We start from the raw sequence: 22,986 nt of genomic DNA on the forward strand, positions 1-22,986 counted from the left end.
ATGAATACAAACTTGCCAAGAAAGAAACTGGATGTTCAATGAAATATTGGCACCATCTGCCTGTGTAGAAGCCTCGTTGTCCTGACGGTCTTGGTGCGGACGCAGAGCAGCCGGCCCGGGCCCCGCTGGCCACCATCACTCGAACATCTCATAGTGGCGGGTCTGCCTCACCCTGGGCACCATGTCGATGAGGAGTCTGCAGAAAGGAAACACCAAGGTCACCCCCTTGTGGGCTTGGGGAAGGAAGCAGAAGGCTTTTTAGAAATTCTCATTTCTATACCATAAAATTCAACCTTTTCAAGTAAACAGTTCAGTTCATTTTAGTATGTCCAAAGGTTATAACCACCATCTAATTCCAGAACCCTTCTGTCACCCAAAGAAGAAACCCCATGCCCACCTGCAGTCATTCCCCTGCAACCTGATGATCTACTTCTAGTCTCCCTGCTCTGGCCTCTCCTAGGTATGTCCTCTCCATGGAACCACCTAACCCATGGCCTTTTCTGACCGGCTGCTTGCATCTGGTTCCGTGCTTTCAAGGTTCATCCACGCTGTGGCCTGAAGCAATGCTTCACTCTTCTCAGGGCTGAGGACTACGCTGTGATACAGCTCTACTACAGGATCCATTCATCCATTTAACAGACTTCTGGGTTGTGCCTACTTTTTGGCTACCATCAGTAACGTTGCTGTGATCATGCATGCAGAAGTCATTATGGGACGCATGTTTTCCTTTCCCTGGAGTAGACACCAACGAATGACACCTGCTGGGTCAAACAGGAACTCCAGCATTGAACAGGGTGTGTGGGACGACTCTGCTGTCTCCAAAGCAGCCTTTCCATGATCCGTTCCCACCAGCTCCATCCTGGCCGACCCTGATGGTCCATCTTCCTTATTACAGCTGTCCTCATGGGAGGCAGGAAGCGCCTTAACAATTAAAAACCCAGTGCCTTTCACAAACGGTTCTCCCAAAGGCCGACTCCAGCTTGGATGCTGGAACACAGTGATGCCTGCACAGCGCATCCTCAGTGACAGGACTCAGGCTGGATTTACCCCCGAGTGTGGCCCTTCTGCAGTGACACGTCCCTTTCGGAAAAAATGCTCTAAGTGGGGTCTGGCAGAGTGGTGCTGCTGGGCCCTGCCCCCTGGAGCGCCCCGCCCCCTGGAGCACCCCATAGGGCAGGAGGCACTTGACCTATGAGGACACCCCACAAACGTGCCCTGCCCGTGCATCACTACGACCCTCGTGAGAGAGAAAATGCCGGGCCCCTGCTGGGGGCATTGCTAGTCGCCTGAACTCACCTGGGCTCAGAGGGGTCATAGGGACAAGGCATGAGAGTCAAGAGTGCCAACTCAGCCACTCGTGGCTCCTGGGGAAGCGGAGACAAAAGGAGCACTTACTTGACCCCGTAGGCAAAGATGGTGAGGCCGATCAGCACACCGATGCTGCCGTCCAGATACCAGACCGCCGCGTTATGCTTGAACACCTCCGCGCTCAGAAGGATGGAGAAGCCCATCACACCGCCCACGAGGGAGTTAAACCCTGGAGAAACAGCAAGGAGAGGCTGAGGGCAGGGCCAGGAGAACTTTCTTAGTCACCTGTGAGACACCTCCCCCCCATGCCAGGAGTCCCTCCGCATGCCGGGCTCGCATCTCTGCTGAGCCCGCACGGTCTGGGAGAGTGTCTGCACCCAGGAGATGTTCAGATCCTCAGCGACTCAATGTCTGCAGGCCCGAGGACTGAGCCCGGACCTCTCAACCCTGTGAAGTCCGACCATGATCCCACTTGGCCAGTGAGAGCGCGAGGTTCAGCAGAGAGGTGAAACACCATGACCGGAGGGGGCCCAGGTTGAGGGCAAGGCTGGGACTCTCCTCGCACCCACATCCCTTCCCTCCAGGGCCTCCCGTCAGCGGAGCATTTCCAGTGTCCAGGAGAGGAAGTGTGGAGTCTAGAATTTGCAGCTGGGTGGCAGAAAAGGCAATCAAACAGAACTGGGGCAAACAGATACTGACCAACCTCTCCCATTTAGGGCACCACCTTTGGTCCCCACTTCATTTGACCTCTGAGTTTTCAAAAGCCACATAGGAAAGAACAGCTCAGAATGGCTGCTGGGGGCCCACAGTAGGTATGAGCCGCAGAAGGCCTCGCTGCCCCCCAGCACAACCACAGCCTGGAGAGAAGTTCTGGGTCCACGCACCCCCCCACCGCGGTTCTGGGGCCGCTCCACCTGCCCCACTCACACATGGGGGGCTGGACGCCAAGGAGAGAGGTTTGAGATGAAGAGCAGGGGAGGGTAGGACCCAGCAGAGCGAAACCTGGGTCCGACCTCTTTCTCAGCACCCAGGGGGTGGCCTCTGGTAGGCCACTCCAATAAGGGGAACCAGCTGGATGGCTGGCCTCTGTCTGGGACCCTCCTCTCTTCCTTCAGTCTGTCCCCTCCGCACTCCAGCTCTCAGGGGATGCTACGACCTGGACCCACGTGGAGGATGTAGGTACAGACAATCCCACCTCACCTTCCCCCACCCCTGCCCCGCCACAAACCACCATCCATGCTGCCCACCCCCGTCTGCAGCTGCTGTCCCTACACACAGCTGCATTCTGCCCCCCAACCCCAAGAGAAACCTCCTCCTCCCCCGCAGGCCCAGGCCTCCTTCCTGGACCTCAGCGTACTCCCACTGCACCCCTCCCACTCCAGCACCACAGCCCTGAGGTCATCGATGACCTAGCTGTCACCTGCCCCGGTTCATAACCTATGCTCCTCTTTGTATGGCTGGCTGCCCTCTCTTGACTCCAGCCATCCCTTCCTGGTCTCTGCTGCTGGGTCCTTCTCTCCCCGGGGGGTTCCCCTGTGCAGTGGTGGGAACTCTTCCTCCACCACCCCTGCCTACAGCCTCCCCCTGGCTGAGTGCCTGCCCTCCCCACACCGGGGTCTCTCAACTGGCTCTTGGGCCGGGTCTTTCTGCTGAGCGGCAGACCACTCCCAAGCATCTCAGACTGAACATCTTCAAAGCCGAAATCTCAATTTCTGCCCCGAAACACCTCACCCTCTCCCTACCTTCTCTGCAAATGGTGCCACCATCCACCTGCAGCGGCCAAAAATCGAAGAGCCCATCCTTCACACCTCTCACACCCAAAATGTCACCAGTCCCAGATCTACCTCATCTGTTGAGTGATTCTTCCAGCTGTTGCCTCCCCAACTCTGCCTACCTCTCACCACCACCTGACCCCAGGCCACCTGCCCCTTGACCAGACCCCTGCAACAGCCTCTCAGCACCTTCCCTGCTTCTCCCCTGCCCCCCCCCCCCGCCTCCCATAGAAAGCAGCTAAAGGCCTCCAGTAGAAAAACTGCCCAATTCTGAATCCCATCCAAACTCCTCAAGGCTGGCGCAAGCTAGCTACCTCTCCCGCATCACACACTGACCTTCCTGTCTGCTGTGCTCCAACCACACGGCACCCGCAGCCGCCAACCCTGGCCCCCGCCGCGGCCTCCAGACTCACCCTCCCTCCGTCATCCCGCACCTCTCTTCCTGGGCTCTCCCACACTGCCTCCTGCCTGGGCTGAACCCACACAGCCCTACAGTGATTCCTCCCCTCCCCCGCCCACACCCGACCTTCTCATTCTTGCCCCTGCTACTCCCCCAGAGCGCTTTACTTCCTAGCAAGTTATTTTTACTTTTTCTTTTTACAAACATCTTTTTCTTCCCCTCTGGAAGCATAAGCTGAAGGACAAGGACTGGGTCTCAATGTATTCTGAGTCCCAGAACAGGCTGGCACTTCTCAGGGGCTCAGCTGATTGCCACATTAATGAATGAATGAATGAATAGATGGGGGCATGGCTTCACCTGTGCCAAGAGGGCTCCCACTGAGCAGCATCTGGGCTGAGCGGACCCAAGAGAGAGGAAGCCATCCCTGCCTGGGCTCCAGGGACCTCCCAGCCCAGGCAGGGTCTGTGGCTAGGGCCCTGGAGAGACTGCCCCTGAGAGGGAGGTGCAGAGCGGAGGCAGAGCGTACACTCCTTCATGGCAGGTGGAGCCTGAGGCTCCCCAGAGAGTCAGCCTCCACACTCCCTTCTCAGGGCTGGTCACGGTTCCTCCCTGGAGAAGGTTTCCAAGCCAATTTCACCGGAATAATAGTGGAGGAGACTGGGAAAGGCAGGCACCTCCACCTTCCTCCCATGCAGAGGACTGCCTGGGGACTGCAGTGAGAGGGAAGCCAGGACTTGCAGGGAGCTGGCGAGGGCTCTTTGGGCCACGGCCTGTCCCAGCACTCCCGTGTGCAGCCGGGCCAGCCCTGCCTGCCACCTACAGTGTGCACCTGCACCTCCACCCCTCACCGGCTCTCCTCTCCCTCTCCTCTGACAGCTGGCCAGTCTAGGAGCTTCTCCCAGGTGCCCCGGAGACAGCAGGAGAGCAGGGGCTGAATGGTGACCTCTGCTTCACCAGAGATGTGTCCCACCAGCTCCAATTCCCAGGTCCCAACCTCCACGTCTTCTACCTCCAACGGTGGAGGTGAGGGACAGACATATTGCCTTCTGGCTTCCCTTCGTCCAAGTGGCCCCTGCGTGGTTCGTGTCTATGGCTTCCCCATGCTCACCTAGCTCTGGACGATGAAGAAACGGGCTCAGCACGTTTTCAATCTCCACTCTCCAGGCAGCTCTGGAGCAGACGCTTCTAAAGACTAGGTTTCAAAAGCATCACGGCCCCCTGCAGCCAGGCTGAGTCCATCCCCCTCCCTGGTACACGGAACACGCTGGCCCTTTCTCCCTCGCTGATGACCCATGGTTTCGTCCCCTGTAGCCCCGTCCTTGGCTCTGCCTCCACACCTCCCCCAGGAGGGGAACGGCGGGTCCTGGGAAGCGGGGCCGTATCTCCTGCATGTCTTCTGATCCATCGGGATCCTCTCTCCCCTCCCATTATGAGAAGCTGGCATTGCCCTCTCGCCTCTGGCAGTCCCTTGAGTCCTTCCTATCCTTTGTAATACCTGGAATCAGGACAATCCTCTTAAAAAGAAAAGAAAAAGGCTCTGCCGTTCACAGCTTTTCTCAGAAGGCCACCAACAGCACCGGCAGATCCGTTATTCTGTCCCAGGCTACCTGGGCTGGAGTTTACATCTTGGGCATTCTCGGCATGGGGGAATTTTAGCTCTGTGGGACTAGAACCAAGGGGAAGACAAGGCAGCTGGACACTGCCCCGGGGCAGCGGGCAATCATTTGCTCCCAGCTCCATCTTTATCGGGGGCAAGCGGAGCCTTCCGAGAAGCTGAGAAGATGCAGAGCAAATGAGGGTCCTCTCACTGGCCACTAGATGTCCCCTCAGTCCAGCAAGTCACTCCGCTCCGCAGGGCCCACCCTCTGCACACAGCTCACAGAACGAACTTCCACTAACTCGGCTCCACTCACCTCCACTGGCCACAGAGCTGGACACAGTCAGCCCTACCTCTCCACATCCTTCAAAAGGGACAGGCTTCCCAGCCAGCGTCCCACAGGAACTCCGAGTTCCCAGCCCTGGCCCCCAGACCTCCCATCTTCAACTCTGACACACAAAGCCCTGTGGGTCAGTCACTTCTAGATGCCGTCACCACCCTCTCCACCCAGCCTCACAGCTTGTCCCTGTCCCCTTGGTGAAAACCGGAGCTGTCGTCAAGAGCAGATGTTGATGGCAGAACACAACTATCACGTCAGAGGCTCTCCCGGTCTGGCCTCAATGACTAGGGAAGGAAGGATCTGTAGAATTGGGCACATTCATTTTATGCAGAAAGTTCTGACTGAAGTTCTTCATGTGCTGAAAAACCATCCCAGCCTCGTGGCATTTCAGAAGTTGGGGAATGAGGACCATGGACCCAGGCCCCTCTGCTCGGACAGATTTCCATCTGTGGCCGCAGGCAGCTCCAGAGCCCAGCTGCTGGCTCCTGGCTCGGAACTTCCCCCAGGACCTCTCCACAGTCCCCCTCTGCCCCACTGGTACTCTTCGCTTGCTGTGCAAAACCATTCTACCTCAATAACACAAAACCAACCTCGGCCTCATGAATATTCAAAGCAGCAAAGCCAAGTTAGACAAGATGTGCCTGACAGGGGCGCCTGGGTGGCTCAGTGGGTTAAGCCTCTGCCTTCAGCTCAGGTCATGATCCCGGGGTCCTGGGATCGAGCCCCACATCGGGCTCTCTGCTCGGCGGGGAGCCTGCTTCCTCCTCTCTCTCTGCCTGCCTCTCTGCCTACTTGTGATCTCTCTCCTTCTGTCAAATAAATAAATAAAATCTTAAAAAAAAAAAAAAAAAAGATGTGCCTGACAGAGTGGAAGTGTCTGGAATGTGCCCACACCTGCTGTCCCACTCTCCCTGAAGGTCTGCTTCCCCGTTGTCAGGACACAACCCAGTGACAAAGGATCTGGTGGAGTCAACCTGACCCCGTTCACACACTGCATCTCCGCAGGAAGGGCCATCAACCCCGGTGAACGATAAGGCCTGCCCTCCCCCTCCCCGCACAGGAAGCCGTGAGCTGAACTTGAGAGAAGTTCCCTCCTCCTTGAGAGAAGCCTTTGGCTTGCCCCCAGCCCCAGGGCCAGACCAGGAGAGAGGCATTCCCAGGCCGGCAGCCACCAGGGATGCCCTCCAGAGCCAGCCCTGCAGGAGACCCTGGACATTAAAGATAGGCATGGCTCCCGAAGCCCATCCCGCTCCCACCTCCCAAAGAGAGGGAAAGAGAGGAGATAGTTACCCACAGCTCCCTACATCTCGTCAATGCAGGAGTACAACTGGGAGCCCAGACAACACAATTCGCAGGAGGCCGTAATGACCGCCACATTGTCTGCTGGCACTCCCGCCAAGCAGGGGACCGCAGAGCTCACCGACCCGCCAGGGGCCCCTTATGGGTAACAGGCTTGGGGATGGGGTGGCCGGCTGTCTTGGCTCTTTGCTATAGCGCTCCCTATCCTTCTGTGTCTCTCTCTCTTCGGCCCCTGATGACCATTCAGCCCTGAGCCCTGGTTTACAGATACTGCCTCACCTTCCTCAAATCCACCCCCATTCTCCACCTCTCTGCCCCCATTCCGTCCCGGCCCCTGCCACCCCGTGGCTCCCCAGACTTCTCCCACGTCAGGTCTCCTTCCCTCTGCTCTGCCCCACCTTGACGGCTAGAGGGTTCTTTAGAAAACATCAATCAAGGGCGCCTGGCTGCCTTCGGCTCAGGTCATGATCTCAGGGTCCTGGGATAGAGTCCCGCATCGGGCTCTCTGCTCAGTGGGGAGCCTGCTTTCCCCTCTCTCTCTGCCTGCCTCTCTGCCTACTTGTGATCTCTGTCTGTAAAATAAATAAACAAAATCTTTAAAAAAAAAAAAAAAAGAAAGAAAGAAAAAACATCAATCATGTCACCATGTGTTAAATATTGAACAAAACATCCAGAATCCTACTGTGGACTCCATGTCCGTGCCCCCTCACCCAACATGCTCTCTCCCAATACCCCAGATTCTGTCCCACCACGACCCCCAGGAAGGCTCCCCCTGCTTTCTGCCTCTGGATGGAAGAGTTTCCTTTCAAACCATCTACTTCTCTTCGTCACGACCCCTGCCTGCTTCAAGACTGTGATGGAAACACTGTGTGTGTGTAGCTGGCTTTGTGTGTGAAGATTATCAAGTTATCCATTAGGGGCGCCTGGGTGACTCAGTCAGTTAAGCATCTGCCTTCATCTCAGGTCATGATCCCAGGGTCCTGGGATTGAGTCCCAGGACTGAGTCCCACACTGGGCTCCCTGCTCAGCGGGAAGCCTGCTTCTCCCTCTGCCTGCCACTCCCCCTGCTTGAGTGCTCACTCACTCTCTCTGACAAGTAAATAAATAAAATTGTTTTTAAAAAGTTATTCATTTAAAAAAATACTAATCACGGTGGCCTTCTGCATAAACCATATAAAGTGGCAGGAAGTGAGAAGGACACAGAAGCCTCAACAGAAACCACCTCGAATATCTAACAGGAAGGCAGACTGCTGTCAGGCCGAGCCCTGCAACGGTGCTTGGAGGGGCAGGGCTGACTGCTGGGTCCACACCCAGACTTCTGGTGCAGGGGGCACATTGTGTGTCTCCGCTGCACTCGGGTGAACAGAAAAAATGCTGCTGCTCTGCAGGCCAGCGGGCTTGTGTCTCAACCAAGACAGAAAGAAGAGCCCCTGGTGAGTACTGACTGCGGGGAGCCCAGAGCACTGCCTCCCTCAGGCCTGCCTGCCCCGACCCTCAGGTTCCAGGTAAAGAGATGCAGAGAGGGAGGCACAGAACTGCCGCTGGAGGAGCCTCAGGGCTCCGGGGCCCTGGCAGAGCGGCGTGCCTCCACGCAACCACATGCAGAGCCCTGGCTAGTGCCCGCCGGCCTGCAGCGCTGAGCCAAGCACACGCCCTGGGCTGTTCCTCCTCAAGGGAAGGAGGATGTCAGGTCCAAAGGAGGAATTTTCCTTGCCGGGTTAGAAAACACCAGGCCACAGAGATCACGGGGAATAAAGACTCCTCCTCAGATTCTGGGTCTGCCCCCAAAGAGGAAAGGGTACCCTTTCGGGCCAGGGACTGGGGGGGCCATACACTAGGCTCGGCGTAATGCAAAACGCCTAGAAAGCCCTGGTGTCTCAGCCCTGACAGAGACTTCAGAAGATGCACAGGCTGGGGCTTCAGGCATGCCAGCAGGGTTCTCACGGACAGAACCACCAGCTCGTCAGATCGGGCCCTGGGAGAGAGCAGTTCATTTACCTCCGAGGGGTTCTCTAAGGGGCAAATGCACTTCGGGGGACCAGGCAGGAGCCTGCACAACCATGGGACAGAAACCTGACAGAGCTGGTTCTGATTTTGTATCAGACGCTGGTCTCCGGTGCCAGGCACAGAAGAGCTCCATGCAGCCCCCCGGCCCCGTGCTCCTGCGGCGTCGTGCTGTCCCAGCAGCAAACACACCAGCTGATGCCGGCTGGGTCCTGCCTTTCCCCAGCTGCTCCTGCCCCACGCTCCACCTGGGAGCTTGAGAAGCCAGGCTGGGCCTCCCACTGGTTGAAAGTCAGGGAACAGGATGGCTCAGTCCCAGTCGCTGATCCCCTCACTGCCTTAAATGACTTTTGCTGTTTAAGAAGCTTTGGTGTCATAGGGGCAAAGGGCCTCCACAGCCCCCGGCAGCCCCGCCTTGCCACCAGCAGGTGCTGCGGAAAGTGGTATTTGAGCCAGACTAGAGAGGCTGGTGGTCAAAAGGTCATGTAGGAGCACTGTGACGCTGTGTCCTGGCCCCTGGGCTCGGCCGTGAAGGCAGCACCCGACCTCAGCGTGCACCGCGCAGACAGAGGCACTGCTGTAATGACGACTTCCTGGACCCCACCTCAGCTCCCAGCATTAGACTCTTCAGGGGCTCGGGCTCTGGAATCTGAACTTTTAACAAACAGCACAGGTTGGGGAGCACTGACCCACTGTTAGGAGGTCAGAGTGAAGGTGATTCATGAAATTTATCAAATTCCCAGGGTACAAGACATCATATGGGAGCCCTGAGAATCATTAAACAGCCTGTGGAGGGGAGAAGAGTGAGGAACAGATTCCAAATGGTTGAGCTCTTCTGCAGGACAAGCAACTGAACAGCACCTTCTTTCCATGTGAGCCCAGACCCCAAGGATCAGCACACTGGCCTTACTCACCATCTGTTATGAGTGCTCTGCTGGTCAGAACCTTCCCCAGCATAAACTTCAACACAGCCAGGATACTGCAAAGGATCCCACTTAAAATGGAGACGCTGAACAGGAAGTCATCCTAGAAGAGAAAGTTCCAGATTTCAACAGTTAGCTTCCTGCTAGAACAGATTACCTGCAAACCATTTGCCTTAAGGATCAGCTTTGTTCCCTGAACAAATGATCAATTGAGTATGCTGCCACCAGGTGGCAGTATCTTCTTCGGTCTCATTGGTTGGCTAGTTACCTGTGTCACTGGGAATTGGAAAAGATGATCAAAAACAGATAATCCAGATTTATATTCCCTTAGACAACTGAGTATTCCTCTTCCTGTAGGAGATTCCCCTTCAAATTCTTCTGCCAAAATATCTGGCAATCACTGATCAATAATGTAACTGGAATGCTAAACACAGTGCATGCTATGTGTGGTTTTTCACAAACAATTCAAAAAGCAGCTGGGGAATATGGGAACAAAAAAGTACGCCACTGGACTAAGAACACTTCAACACAGAGCCACAGGGCCAATTAGGGCTGAAGCTACTTACAACCATGTTTTTTCCTTAAATTCACACAAGGCAATTAGAAGTTCAAATATAGCCTTTAAGGTGTAGAAAAGGCAGCTAAAAATAAAGTCTGCTATTGACGTTATCATAGCACTTCCTATAAGTTTTGACCTTAACTTTGCAAGCAATGAGTGAGTCACACACGCAAAAGCCAGCATCACCATCTCATGACATTAGAGCCCACCACGTTCCTCAGCCTGGAGCTCCTGTGCATCATGAGACACAGCCTCCAGATTCTCTCCAGTACTGAAATGCAACTGCCAGCAGAAGTCTGATAAAGCATCACGTATACAAAAGAGTAAGATTCCTGAAGCATTATATTACCCAACTCACTAAGCTAGTGCCAGAAAGCTGGGAAGAAGGAAGACAGCCTGTTTTCCTGGCTTCAAAACTGAACAAAATCATTCGAAAAATCATCTCCCCAGAAACAAGATATCTGCAAGGCATCAGAGCATCTCCCCCAGAATACTGATCAATGGTGGTTGGCCTTAACATATGTCCCCAGATGCTTTGCTAATCCTTCTTCTATGAGGTGCAGCTGAATTCCCTCCTCCCTGAGTGTGGGCTGGGCTCATGACGGGTATCTAACAAGTAGGATATAGTAAGGGGAAAATAGCAGGGGAGAAGCCTGGCAAGGGATCTAAGCCAAGTGATCAAGTTTAACAGGACAATTAATGAGTCCTGCCAATATCATGTGCTTCCTGATATAAGATGACAGGACAAGAAGAACAGGTCTTGGTGTTCTACCCCAAAATCCATAACCTCAGCTCAATCCTGAAAAAAAGCACCAAATGAACCCACATGGAGGGACAGTCTACAAAATACCTGAGCACTACTGTTCACACAGGTCAAGGTCATGAAAGTTAAGGAACAACCAAGAACCTGTCGCAGATTGGAAACTATGGAGACAGAGGTCTAAACTATGCCCTTTATTCCACGCCACAATTTACTCGGTTCATACGTATCACTACCTGTACTGTCCTGGACCGGATCCTGGAACAGAAAAACGATATGAAGTGGAAACGCTAGGGGAAAATGGAATGGAGCCTGGAGTTTTGGTAATAGCCCAGTAATCTCGGAGTTTGGGCAAACATGTCCTGGTTATCTATGTGAGATGTTAACGTCAGGGGAGTCTGGATGAAAGATATACGGGAAATCTCTGTAACGTCTTTGCAACTCTTTTATCTAACATTATTTCGAACTTTTAAGTTCTTTAAAAGAATCATCTCACTGAATTTTATTATTATTATTATTACTCTTATTATTATCATTGTCACCTCCTCAAATTATCAGTAAGGACCATGCCAAACCTAGCCTCTTGGTAGATCCCAAGTCCCTGCTGTGCATGAGGTGACAAAGCAGGGTCCACGAGGGGGAGGAGAGGGGGTGGGCAAGGATCTCCAAATCACAGCTCCCTCTGTGCAGGGACCCACTCTCATCATGGGTGTCGGCACCCACAGGCTCCAAGGCAACACATCAACACAGACCCAGGTGCTGACAGGATTCAGAAAACAGAAAAGGTCGGGAGACTGACACAGTCAAGCACTTTGAGACCCCACATTCAGAGGCTGAATTCTGCCTTTGCTCAACCCTCACACCTGAAGCCTTTCTGATTCCATTTAATCTGTTGGCAAAGCCCTCATCCCTAAATTCTCAGATGTAGAGAGAGTCTGCATTCACCCCTTCTAAGTCCCAAGGAGCTGGGTGGGGCACACACACACACCCCATGTATCTTGAGACAAGCCACAATAGCTTTGGCTGTCCTCTCCTATCCCTAGGATATCTCCTATCTCCTCTCCCTATCCCAAGGAGCTCACTGCTGGATAGGGGGGCTTGGCTGAAGGGCAGTGATGCACCAGCGGACCTTTGCTCACATCTGGACTCCACTGCTTGCTGGGGAAACAGACCCGAGCACTCACAGCTCATTTCTCTCTACCGTGGCGGGGAGTGTGATACCGCAGCCCCTGGCAAGCAAATAATGTGCAGTCAATGTAGCAATTCATGTTCAAGGGTTCAAACACGTGACGCATGCACTAACTCATTCCACCAAACAGCCACACTAAGTGCTAACGCAAGCCCCAAAGTACGAGAAGCACCCCTATAAAAGAAATGTCGGGAACTGATTACCTAGGAAAAAGTATGCACGGTGCAATGTGAAAAAGTGTAAGAACAACTCTGAGTGTTCTCAGTACACTGAGTGTTCTCAGGACCACAGTAGTTTGTCAAGGTTTCTGCTTCCAATCACCCGCACCGTTGAGGCCACACCAGTGAGGGTCAAGTGTGGTTCCAGTCCCTCTGCGGGGTTCCCGTTTTCCCTGCTCTCTGCTTCGCTCTACACCCCCCTTTCCCTCCTTCCAGACAGCCCTGCTGCCTTCAGGGACAATATTCTGACAGATGCTTCTTCTGCAGCCCCCACCAGCCTAGAAAGTCTCATCCCTGCAGAAAACAATAAAGCCCTATTCTATGCCTTTTAGAGTGGTTCCGATTCTCTGCTTGAACCTGAAATACCACTTCAGAAGGATACTTCAGAGCGCTTACAGCAGTGCCTGGCTGCTGAAGATGGTCATCAAGAAGATCTGACTGCCAGTTGACCAGCAAGCTGGACCAGGCAACTGCAGACTTGGAATGGGAGTCCCAATTGCCTTCCCCACTTCCAGAAGCTGCCCCAAGGACCAAGCCTTGAGAGAGAGGTGTGCTGTCGGCGCTCTCTGGACAGGGTATGCGACAGAACCCAGGTAACACCTCCACATAAATTTTCAAGATCAGGTGGACAGGATTGCAGAAATCTCATGTTGTGGCCAACCAAGGCAAGCCTCGTGTATGAGCTCACTTGCTAATAAAACTACCATCCGTCTCTTCCATCTCTTCCTGCCCTCCACCTATGCAGGCCGGTTTCCAATCACACCTGGGAAGCCCCAAGGAGCTCATGAACTAACAACTGGTGAGCCAGCCAGGAAGGAGGCATCCGCAGGACTTGGCTACCGACCTCTAAGTAGGGAGGAGGGGCCCATATATTAGATGCTTGCGGACTATTATGAGACAACAGGAGATGCTTTAATGTGCCTGTATGAGGACCCACACCACGGTGCACTGCAGCACATAAGGGAAACACAGGGTGCCCCAGTGGGCTGGCCCCGATTGTGCACTGTTCAGCTGGGCACTGATGTCCCACCAGAGGCTGCAGCTCAGGTTACAGAGTTGGAGGAAGAGCTGAGGATACAGAAGGACAAATGGTGGTCCGTCCATTGCTCTGCCAGCTTCAGGGCTGGCCAGCAAGCTGGCAGAGCAGGATCATCAGCTGGAGACCGTGGCGTGCCCTCCTGCAAAGCTAGGACGTTGCAAGCGATAGTGGCTGAAGATCTAGGCACCTGTGACAATGTCTGGTTAGGATGCTAAGTGGTGGGATCTCTGGGAAAGTGAGGAGACTGAAGAGGAGGATTTTATTCTGTAAAAGAGCCCTACTTATTTAGCTTAAGGAAAAATAAGCTTTAATATCAAACATGTACGTATGAAAAACTAAAACATAATTTTATTTCATCTGCTACAAGGACAAAGTTTTCTTGGACTATTGGTCTTCTTTTGGATGAAATTATGAAAGGTTTTTCTTTACTTTTTAGGTAATCTTCCCAGAAAACAAAGATTCTGTGTTTTGTCAAAATAATTTCCTGTGCTTCATGTTACCTTTATCAGGTCTTTGATTATTTAACAAAACTGACTTTCTATTAAAAGGGGTATGTTTTTCACAGCTATGTAACTTTCTGCACTTGCCTTTGAAGTCTTTAATTATCGCTTTAGTTAAATGGGAAACTAAGTATTATTTCACAGTGACCTGTGATCCTATTTAATCAAGCGTTTTTAAACCTTTGGGTATTTTTGAAAAATTTCCCCCAAATCAAATTTTCAATGAAGTCTTAACTATGAACCAACTTGGGAATTTTCCAGAGAGTCCCCAGAATATCTCAAAAGATTTGTTCTCTTTCCTTATGAAAGGAAGATATTGAATTAATTAGACTATGAATGATGATGCTAAATTTTCTTTAGTGCCGATTTATTTGAAATTCCTAAAAGCGTGGTAAAATGCTATTAGTCATAATTTTGAAATGTATGTCATAAAAATAACCAAATTCTCTTATTAATTACACCATAATGTAAATCTTGGTAAAATGCTATTAGTCCTAATTTTAAAATGTATGGCACAGAAATAACCAAATTCTCTTGTTAATTACACCATAATGAACACTTTAAATCTTCAACCGTGGCCATTTTTAAGTCTTTTGTCATTTATGGACAGCTACTGTTTGCTCTGATGATTTGGCAAGAAGTATCCCTGCAAAAGTGCTTCATTGTCAAGGAGATTCATCGAAGAGATTTCGATTAGTAGAGATTTCTGGTAACTAAGATCAACTTGCCTTCATGTGGAAGGGACAATAATGAGTTTCAAGTTATCCCCAAAACGACCTGCATAGCCCCACAATAGGTCATGGACCTGCTCCTGTGTCTTCCTTCCCCACATCAGTAAAATGGGCCCATGACACCAATGATACAATGTTAACATGTGAAGGCTGCCTTTGCTGGAATATCTGCAAGGGGGAAAAAAAATGGGCAGTGAGCCTACAGAAAACTCAAGGCCAAGCTGTTGCAATAATGTTTAGGGTGCTGTTTGGTCAGGTAAGTTGCTCATTGTCCCAAAAGCTGTGATTAGTAAGAAGGAAGCCTATGTATCTCTTAGGATTGTGAAAGAGATGGAAGTCTTGGTTGGGATTTGGGTTTTTAGAGGACTTGTATTCCCCACCTGGCACAATGCCCCTTACTCTTGTGCCACCTGGTAAAGCAAGGGCACATATGGGACTGGGGGTCAGAGCAGCAAGCCACCTTTGAGAAGGTAAGAATATTAATAAGGCAGATTAAAGCTCTGGGCATTTGAGTTAGATGTGTCTAGGACTCCAGAAGGTAGGAGTCAGAGACTGTGGCAGAGACAACAAAGAAGAGACTGCCCATAGAATCTTGGTCCCAGCTTGGGAAGGGGACAAAACCTGATGTACCTACAGAGCAACAGCTCCAACACCGTGCATAGCATTCCTCCAGACAGAGCCTCTTGGGAAGGAATGAACCACAGCAGTTACTAGGCTGCTGAGAGCTGTGCATGAATGCTATCTCCTAACTGGTAGCATTGACCGTGGGCTGTCCAAAAGAAATTAACCCTATGGCTTAGACAAGGAGAAGCCAAGGGATGGATGATTCACACGTGGGCTCTGTGGGGTCAGGATGTACAGAGGGACATCTGGGTCTGCCTGCAAGAGCCTGAGGCAGTCCTCACTAATAAAGCATTGGATACCCCCAGCCATCAAGAAGATGATGCTCTGGGAAAAAATTTAGAAAAAGAGAAAAAATGCTGATGCCTTACCTCAGAACAAGCCCTGGTAACCGATCCTTTAACAGATACAAAAGATCTGGTATAGAGATTGGCCACCACCATACCCCGATGACATTGCCAAGGGTACCAGAATGCAGGGGGCAATGCTCTAAGCATGTCGTGTGCGTTCTAAACACCCAAGGCCACTGCCAAAGGAGTCCGAGACCAATTACGGAGCTCCCAACCAGTGAGGGTGGCAAACTGATTATATTGGTCCCTTCCCTCCAAGAGAGGGTTCTAAACAGGCCCGGGCTTGTGTGGACACTGACCTGCCCTAAGCTTTCCCGGGTCACTGCGCAAGCCAAGCTGCCGCCATTAGGAGCTTTAAAAAGCTCAGTACCGTGTATGGACACTCTTGTTGAATAAACAGTGATGGGGGGTCACATTTCAAAGGTCATGATGTGCAAGGCTAAGCAAAGGAACATGACATGGAAAGCAGGTTCCATCTCCCCTAGAACCCAGAAGCAGCAGGGCTGGTAGAAAAGAATGAAAAGAATATTAAAGAAGCAGATGAAATTATTAACAAGTAAAACACCGCCTTGACAGGGTCGACTGAAGCACTGTCACAGGCTTTCATACATTTAAATGATCAGCCAGGAGGGTCTGTGACCCCACATGCCAGACCAGGGATCCCTGCCAAGTCCCCCAGCATCACAAACATACAGAGCTTCAGTCAACAGCCAACGCCCTGACTCTCACTCTGCATCAGCTTGCTAGGCTGCTGGGCACACTAAGCCCTATCACGCCAGGGAAAAGGCTTCTCCACTGGAACTTGCAATGAAATGTCCTACAAAGATGGGTGAATTCCTTCAAAGCCCTGGATAAGGAGGAATTAATCTCCACTGGGACCCCATTGCCCTGATGCCTGCTGGACCTACTGAAATGCACATCACTGAAAGAGGGGAGAAGATGGGGGTTCTGACCTGCCGCATCCTGCCCCTGGTCCATCCATCTCCTCGGGACTGACGGGGCTGCCTCCCGCAGTCAAAACACATGGTATGTACGACATCAAGGTTCTTTTTTTTTTTTTTTTTGAATATTTATTTATGTTAGAGAGTGAGAGCATGACGAGAAGGGGCAGAGGGAAAGGTAGAGTCTCAAGCAGACTCCACACCAAGTGCAGAGCCCGATGTGGGGCTTGATCTCACAACCCTGAGATCAAGAGTTGAGCGTTTAACCAACTGCACCACCCAGGCCCCCCCAACCAGGTCAAATTTCTAAAGTTGCCAACCTCCCTGTCCTCAAAGCCAGGCATTTTTGGTTTCCCCCAGGTACAATCATTTGACTGCCATCTTGGCCCCTTCTGTTGGCCGGGGGTAGGGTATAGCTGCCCAGCAAACCTTAAATGGCAAAAGTCCTGTCCTTACTGAAATGTCTATAATGAGAAAGTTGTCTTCCAAAATGGGAGAGCCTTGGACACTATTACTACGCCACTATCCAAACAGAAGCTTCTGTGTTCCTATCGAATGAGTCTGCTCATGTGTCATCTTTATTAGATCACAGGAGGGCCCAAGTGGATACCTTGAGTGATCTGACCCCCTGCCTAGAGGACTTCATAAATCGTTTGGATCACAGGGCTATTGCTGGAAAAAAGTTGTCACTGATTATGGGAATTACTTCTTGATGTGTTTTCTCTCTTACACATGCATGCACAGCTGCTGTGGCATTCGCCTCCAAGCAGCCCAAGAGCCACCGAATGAGCCCCCTCCATGCTAAGGAAGGCCCTTGCTTGACCACTCAGGGGCAAGTGCAGAACAAGGGGCATACAAGACTGTGAAAGCCGGTCACAAGGGCTGAAGAGCTGGAGGAGGTCATCAAGAACATAAGCTTTGGGGCGCCTGGGTGGCTTAGTCGGTTAAGCGTCCAACTCTTGGTTTCAGCTCAGGTCAGGATCTCAGGGTCATGGGACTGAGCCCGCGTGGGGCTCTATGCTCAGCGTGGAGTCTGCTTAAGATTCTGTCTCTGCCCTTCCCCCTGCTTGCTCCCTCTAAAATAAATATATCTTTAAAAAAAAAAAAAAAAAAGGAGCACATGACTGTCAGTTGACCTGCAAACTGGACCTGAGCAATTGGAGTCTCCCCACCCCCTCCTCTGTCCTTGGAATGGGAGCACCACTTGCCTCAGACCCCTGCTCCTAGAAGGTGCTCCAAGGATAAAGCCCTGAGACAGAAGTGTGGTGCTGAGGCTAGACTGGACTAGGTATGTGACTGAACCCAGTCATAACCTCCACAGAAACTTTTCAGACTCTGGCAAGCAGAAATCACTCATCTTGTAGCCGCCCAAGACAAGCCTTGTAAGTTCCCGTGCGTATTACATCTGCCACCTACCAATCTGGAGTGGGCTGTCCTTCTTTGGTTCCTCCCTGCCCTCCACTCATGGAGGATGGTTGCAGATTATACCTGGGAGATTGCAAGCTAACACTGGCACAGAGTAAATGTTATATTTAAATGTGGAGAAACCAATATGCAAAACTCGGGCTTTTCCTGCCCGTGGATTATTTCTACCAACCACCCCCTGCTTCCAGGATCAGCTCTGAGGAATGACTGCCTCCCTGAAGTCTGGGAGAAGAGAGGCTGCGGCCGTCGCAAAGCTTCACCCAGATCTAGGAGGTCTGGCTCACTAGCACTGCACTGACCTGCCTCAGAACGAAGTAAACCCTGCAGGAGAACCCACAAAGGACTGAGGCCAGCACAGGTCTGCCCCCTCCCTTGCCCACAACCAGCTTTCAACATCCTACAAGTCCTCTGTAGTTTTCCCACCCAAACCCACTTGCCTCCCCTCTCGCCACATACTGTCACAGTTCGCAGTCATCAGCTCCAGACACCAGCGGTCCCTGCCACGGATGGTTTCTGTTCCCCCAAAACGCAAATGCTGAGCCCATACCCCCAGTGCAGTGTTTTGAGATGAGGCCTCTGGGAGGTAATTAGGGTTAGATGAAGTGTAAGGAGGGTCCCCCGTGATGGGATTTGTGCCTTTCTAAGAAGGGGAAGTCATTCTCTCGCTCCTTCTACCTACATGCCCTGAGGAAGGGCCAGGTGAGCTACTAGTGAGAAGGCAGCTGTCTAGAACCCAGGAGAGATCCCTCACCAAATACTGCTCCTGCTGGCACCTTGACATTGGAGGTCCAGTCTCCAGAAACCATGAGAAATAAATCTCTGTTGTTTAAGCCACCAAACCTATGGTCTTTTGTTATGGTGTTCCCGGCTGAGACAGTCCTAAATATAATTACAAAAGGAGCTTCTGAGACGATTCCTTCCCAAGGATTAGGAAGCCACTGATGAGGAAGTGCAAGCCCAGCAGGCACGTAGCACTGCTGGTTTCAAGAAAGTGATGTCTCAGGTAATTCTCTTGGCCCAGGCAAGAGGGAACCTGCAGTGGAGAAACAGATGCACAGAGGGTAAATGACTTGCCCAGGGTCACTCAGCTAATGGCAGGACCTGGATTTGTTCTCGGTTCTAAAACGTACCAGCCTGCCTTCTCTCTGGCATCCTAAATACCTCTCAGGTTACTAAACCATGAACTCTGTAAAAACAGCGACAGCCTTTTCCTGGTTAGGTATTCAGTTTTCACTGTTAACAGCACTGGCCCATGATTTCTCAGAGCTGAGTCTTTACTTAACAGACAAAAGATCAGAGCACAAAGGTTAAAAAAAAAAAAAATTCAGCCACTCACTCAGAAACCAAGGGTAAATATATGTTAGAGGTAAGTGACAGAGATTATGTCCATGCTGGCAAGCTTCTTTATGACCTTGTACTGGTGTAGGCCTTTTATAACCATCTCAACCATGAACAATTGATATACTTGATTACACAAAAACTAAAACTTATGCAGGGGATACATTATATGCAAATACAAACTAGGAAAAAATATCACAAAGGGTTAACCTCTCTAATGTATAAAGAGTGCTTAGCAATCTCTAAGAGAAGGCCAAAAATCTGACAGAAAAATTGGCAAAGGACAATTAGAAAATGATAATGGATTTTTTTAATGTTATTAATTTGAGACAGAGAGAAAGAACATGCATGCATGGGGGTAGGGAGAGGGAGAAGCAGACTCCCCACTAAGCAGGGAACCCGATGCAGGGCTCTATCCCAGGATCCTAAGATCATAATCTAACCTAAAGGCAACCGCTTAACCAACTGACCCACCCAGGTGCCCCAATAATGCATAAAGGACTTGCATTCAGAATATATTGAGAATTTCTACAACTCTGTAAGAAAACAGATGACGCAGTTTTTTAAAAATGAGCAGATCTGAACGTTTCACCAAACAAGACATACGACTAGCAAGTAAGCCCACGAAAAATGACCAACATCATCAGTCAACATGGAAATGGAAATGAAAACCACTATGAGATACTCCCATGTACACACTAGAATCACTAAAATTAAAGACGTAAGACAAGCTGCGGTAAGGATGTAGAGTGATAAGAGTTCTCATATACTGCTAGTGGGAATGAATGTATATATATCACTTCGTAAACAGATCGGGCATTCCTTATAAATGTAGACTTACCATAGGACTCTGGAATTCATTGGTGTTTACCAAGAGAAACAAAAGCTTCTGTCCACACAGAAACTTGGAAACCAGTGTTCTAAGCTACTGTTTTCATAGTGTCAAAAAATTGAAAACAACACAAATGTCTGACAACTGGTAAATGGAGAAACTGTGATGTATCTGTACAGTGGAAGACTACTCAGCAGTGAAAAAGAATCAACTACCAACACATTCGGCGAGAGCGGAACGGCACCACAAAAGCATTATGCTACATCAAAGAAAGCAGACACAAGCGATTAAATAATTCATTAGTTCACTTATACCACATTCTAGAAAAGGAAAACTATGCTGACAGAAAGCACATCAGTGGTTAGGGAGACTTCCAAAGTGCATGATGGCACTTCTTAGATTGACAGAATACTCTATATTTTCATGGTGTTGGTAGTTCTGTGACTCCATGCTTTAAGAGGTGCCTGAGTGGCTCAGTCAGTTAAGTGTCTGACTCTTAGTTTCAGCTCAGGTCACACTTTCAGGGTTCTGAGATCGAGCCCCCACCAGGCTCCACACTCAGCGTTAAATCTGCTTGTCCCTCCCCCTCTGCTCCTCTGCCTGCCCTCTGCTCCACGTGTGTTCTCTCTCTCCCTCTCCAATAAATAAATAAAATCTTAAAAAAAGAGATCTTAAAAAAGATCTTTAAAAAAAATCTCTTTTTTTAAGATTTTATTTATTTATTTGGCAGACAGAGCACAGTAGGCAGAGCAGCCGGCAGACGGAGAGGGAGAGGCAGGGTCCCCACTGAGCAGGGAGCCCGATGCGGGGCTCGATCCCAGGACCCGGGGATCATGACCTGAGCCTAAATCAAGAGCTGGATGATTAATCACTGAGCCATGCAGGTGCCCCAATAAATTAAAATCTTTTTTAAAAAACTCACCAAATGGTACGGGTGAATTTTACTGTATGTATACTGTATTTCAATAAAACTAATTTATCTTATAAAGCAATTTATTTCAGGGATCCTTAGGTGACAATTACTAATATTTACATAACACACATAATGTCCATGATCATAATGTGAGGCTAAAGACGGAGATCAAAGCACAGTCATTATGAAGATTAAATAAAAGGCTTAGAAAGGTCGGGTGGGAACATGGGCCCAAAGGGTCTGACTTCAAGTCTCATGAATTTCCTACTGATGTATTTGCACAGTCTGAGTGAGTCAACACTCCTTTCTATAGACTTATCTCAAGTGTCTCCTCCTCTCGTAACTATTTCCTGACAGTTCATACTCTAGGAGTTGACACTTGCACTCCACGCCCCCTCGCTCTGGACCAGGTTCACGGGTGTCTGGTGACACGGCCTTGCATGCTTCCTACATTGTTTCTCCTAGGAGCTCACTCAGAGGAGAGATCGTTTCTCATCCACCTCAGTATCTATCCTTGAGGCAATAAAATAGGTGTATGCTATGACCCCACACCAATCAGAGTGGCTAGTATCAAAAAGAAGCAAGCAAGCATTGGCGAGGATGTGGAGGAAAAGGAACTGTCCTGCCCTGTGGGTGGGAAAGGACACTGGGGCAGCCTCTGTGGAAAACAGTATGGAGGGCCCTCAAGAAACTAAAAACAGAGCTACCCCATAATCCAGTAATTTAACTACCAGGTATTTACCCAAAGAAAACAAAAATACTAATTCACCCCTCGTTTTATTTTAGCATTATTTACAACAGCCAAGAAATGGAAGCAACTATCCACTGCGAGATGAATGGACGAAGAAGGTGTAGTATATATCCTGGGATATAATGAACTTTATATAAATAGTGGTATAAATACTGGAATATAGTGAGGTATTTACTGCACTCTAATGCACACCCATTAAAAGAGAAGGAAATTTGGCCATTTGCCACAACACAGATGAGCCTAGAGGGCACTGTGCTAAGTGAAATAAGACAGAGTAAGACAAATACTGTATGACTTCACTTGTATGTGGCATCTTACAAAACAATAATAGTAAGAAACAGACTCATAGATACATAACACAAATTAGGGGGAGCCAAAGGGAAGGGAAATGGAGAGGAATGGGCAAAATAGGTGAAGGGCATTATGAGGTCCAACCTTCCAGTTATAAAATAAGGAAGTCATAAGAAGGAAAAGTTCGGCATATGAAAAACAGTCAGTAATACTGTAGTAACACTGTATGGTGACAGAAGGTGGCTACACTTACTCTGACGAGCTTTTCTAATGTAGGTAATTGCTGAATCACTATACTGTATACCTGAAATTAATATTATATGTCAGCTATACTTTGATTAAAAATTTAAAAAAAAAATTTGTGATATGAACTACCGTACTATGCAGAGGGATGTCAAAATCATAATCAGCAAAGTCTTTCACAAGCCATTTTATGGAAGACAGAGAAGTGTTTATGCACAAGGCCACCATCACCCTAACCCTCAGGGAACGTCGGTGCAGAGAGTTGAAAGCTTAACTCAATAAAGTTACTCTGAGGGTGTAGGGGATGGACAGAGGAGAGGCCAACCAGTTTGCTAGGCTGGCTGGTTCTCTAATGATCAAACAGGACGCTGGAAAAGACCTTGGAATGGGAAAAACCATCCCCCTGGGAGTGTTCTTGAGCACCAGCTGTTTACCTGGGCTGCTGGAGGGAAACAAGAGGTCAGTGAGGGCAAGAATGAACTTCTGTGAAGCCTGACTCTCACACTCATGCTCCCAGAGGCCAGACAGACATCAGCTAGATCCACTCTCTGCCAGCCAGGGGGACATAGAGGCCTGATGGCGACAACACTCAGCACACCCATCTCCAGGGTTGCTGAGCTCCTCCTGCCCTGTGGGTGACAG

At 50.2% G+C, this 22,986-nt stretch overlaps 1 protein-coding gene across 1 annotated transcript in view; it reads right to left on the reverse strand.

The window, feature by feature from the left end:
• The window catches only part of TMEM163 (transmembrane protein 163), a 223,582-nt gene continuing 200,596 nt past the window's right edge, over nt 1-22,986 (reverse strand). Inside the window, exons 6-8 of the mRNA XM_045066554.1 lie at nt 9,635-9,746; nt 1,396-1,537; nt 1-196 (exon numbers count right to left, since the gene is read on the reverse strand). Of these exons, the coding sequence (XP_044922489.1) occupies nt 136-196; nt 1,396-1,537; nt 9,635-9,746 (315 nt within the window). The 3' untranslated portion in view covers nt 1-135. The remainder of the gene's footprint in view (nt 197-1,395; nt 1,538-9,634; nt 9,747-22,986) is intronic.

The sequence above is a fragment of the Mustela putorius genome, unplaced genomic scaffold (genome assembly GCF_011764305.1).
Source record: "Mustela putorius furo isolate JIRA1106 unplaced genomic scaffold, ASM1176430v1.1 tig00003867_pilon_pilon_pilon, whole genome shotgun sequence".
NCBI classification, from domain to species: Eukaryota; Metazoa; Chordata; class Mammalia; order Carnivora; family Mustelidae; genus Mustela; species Mustela putorius.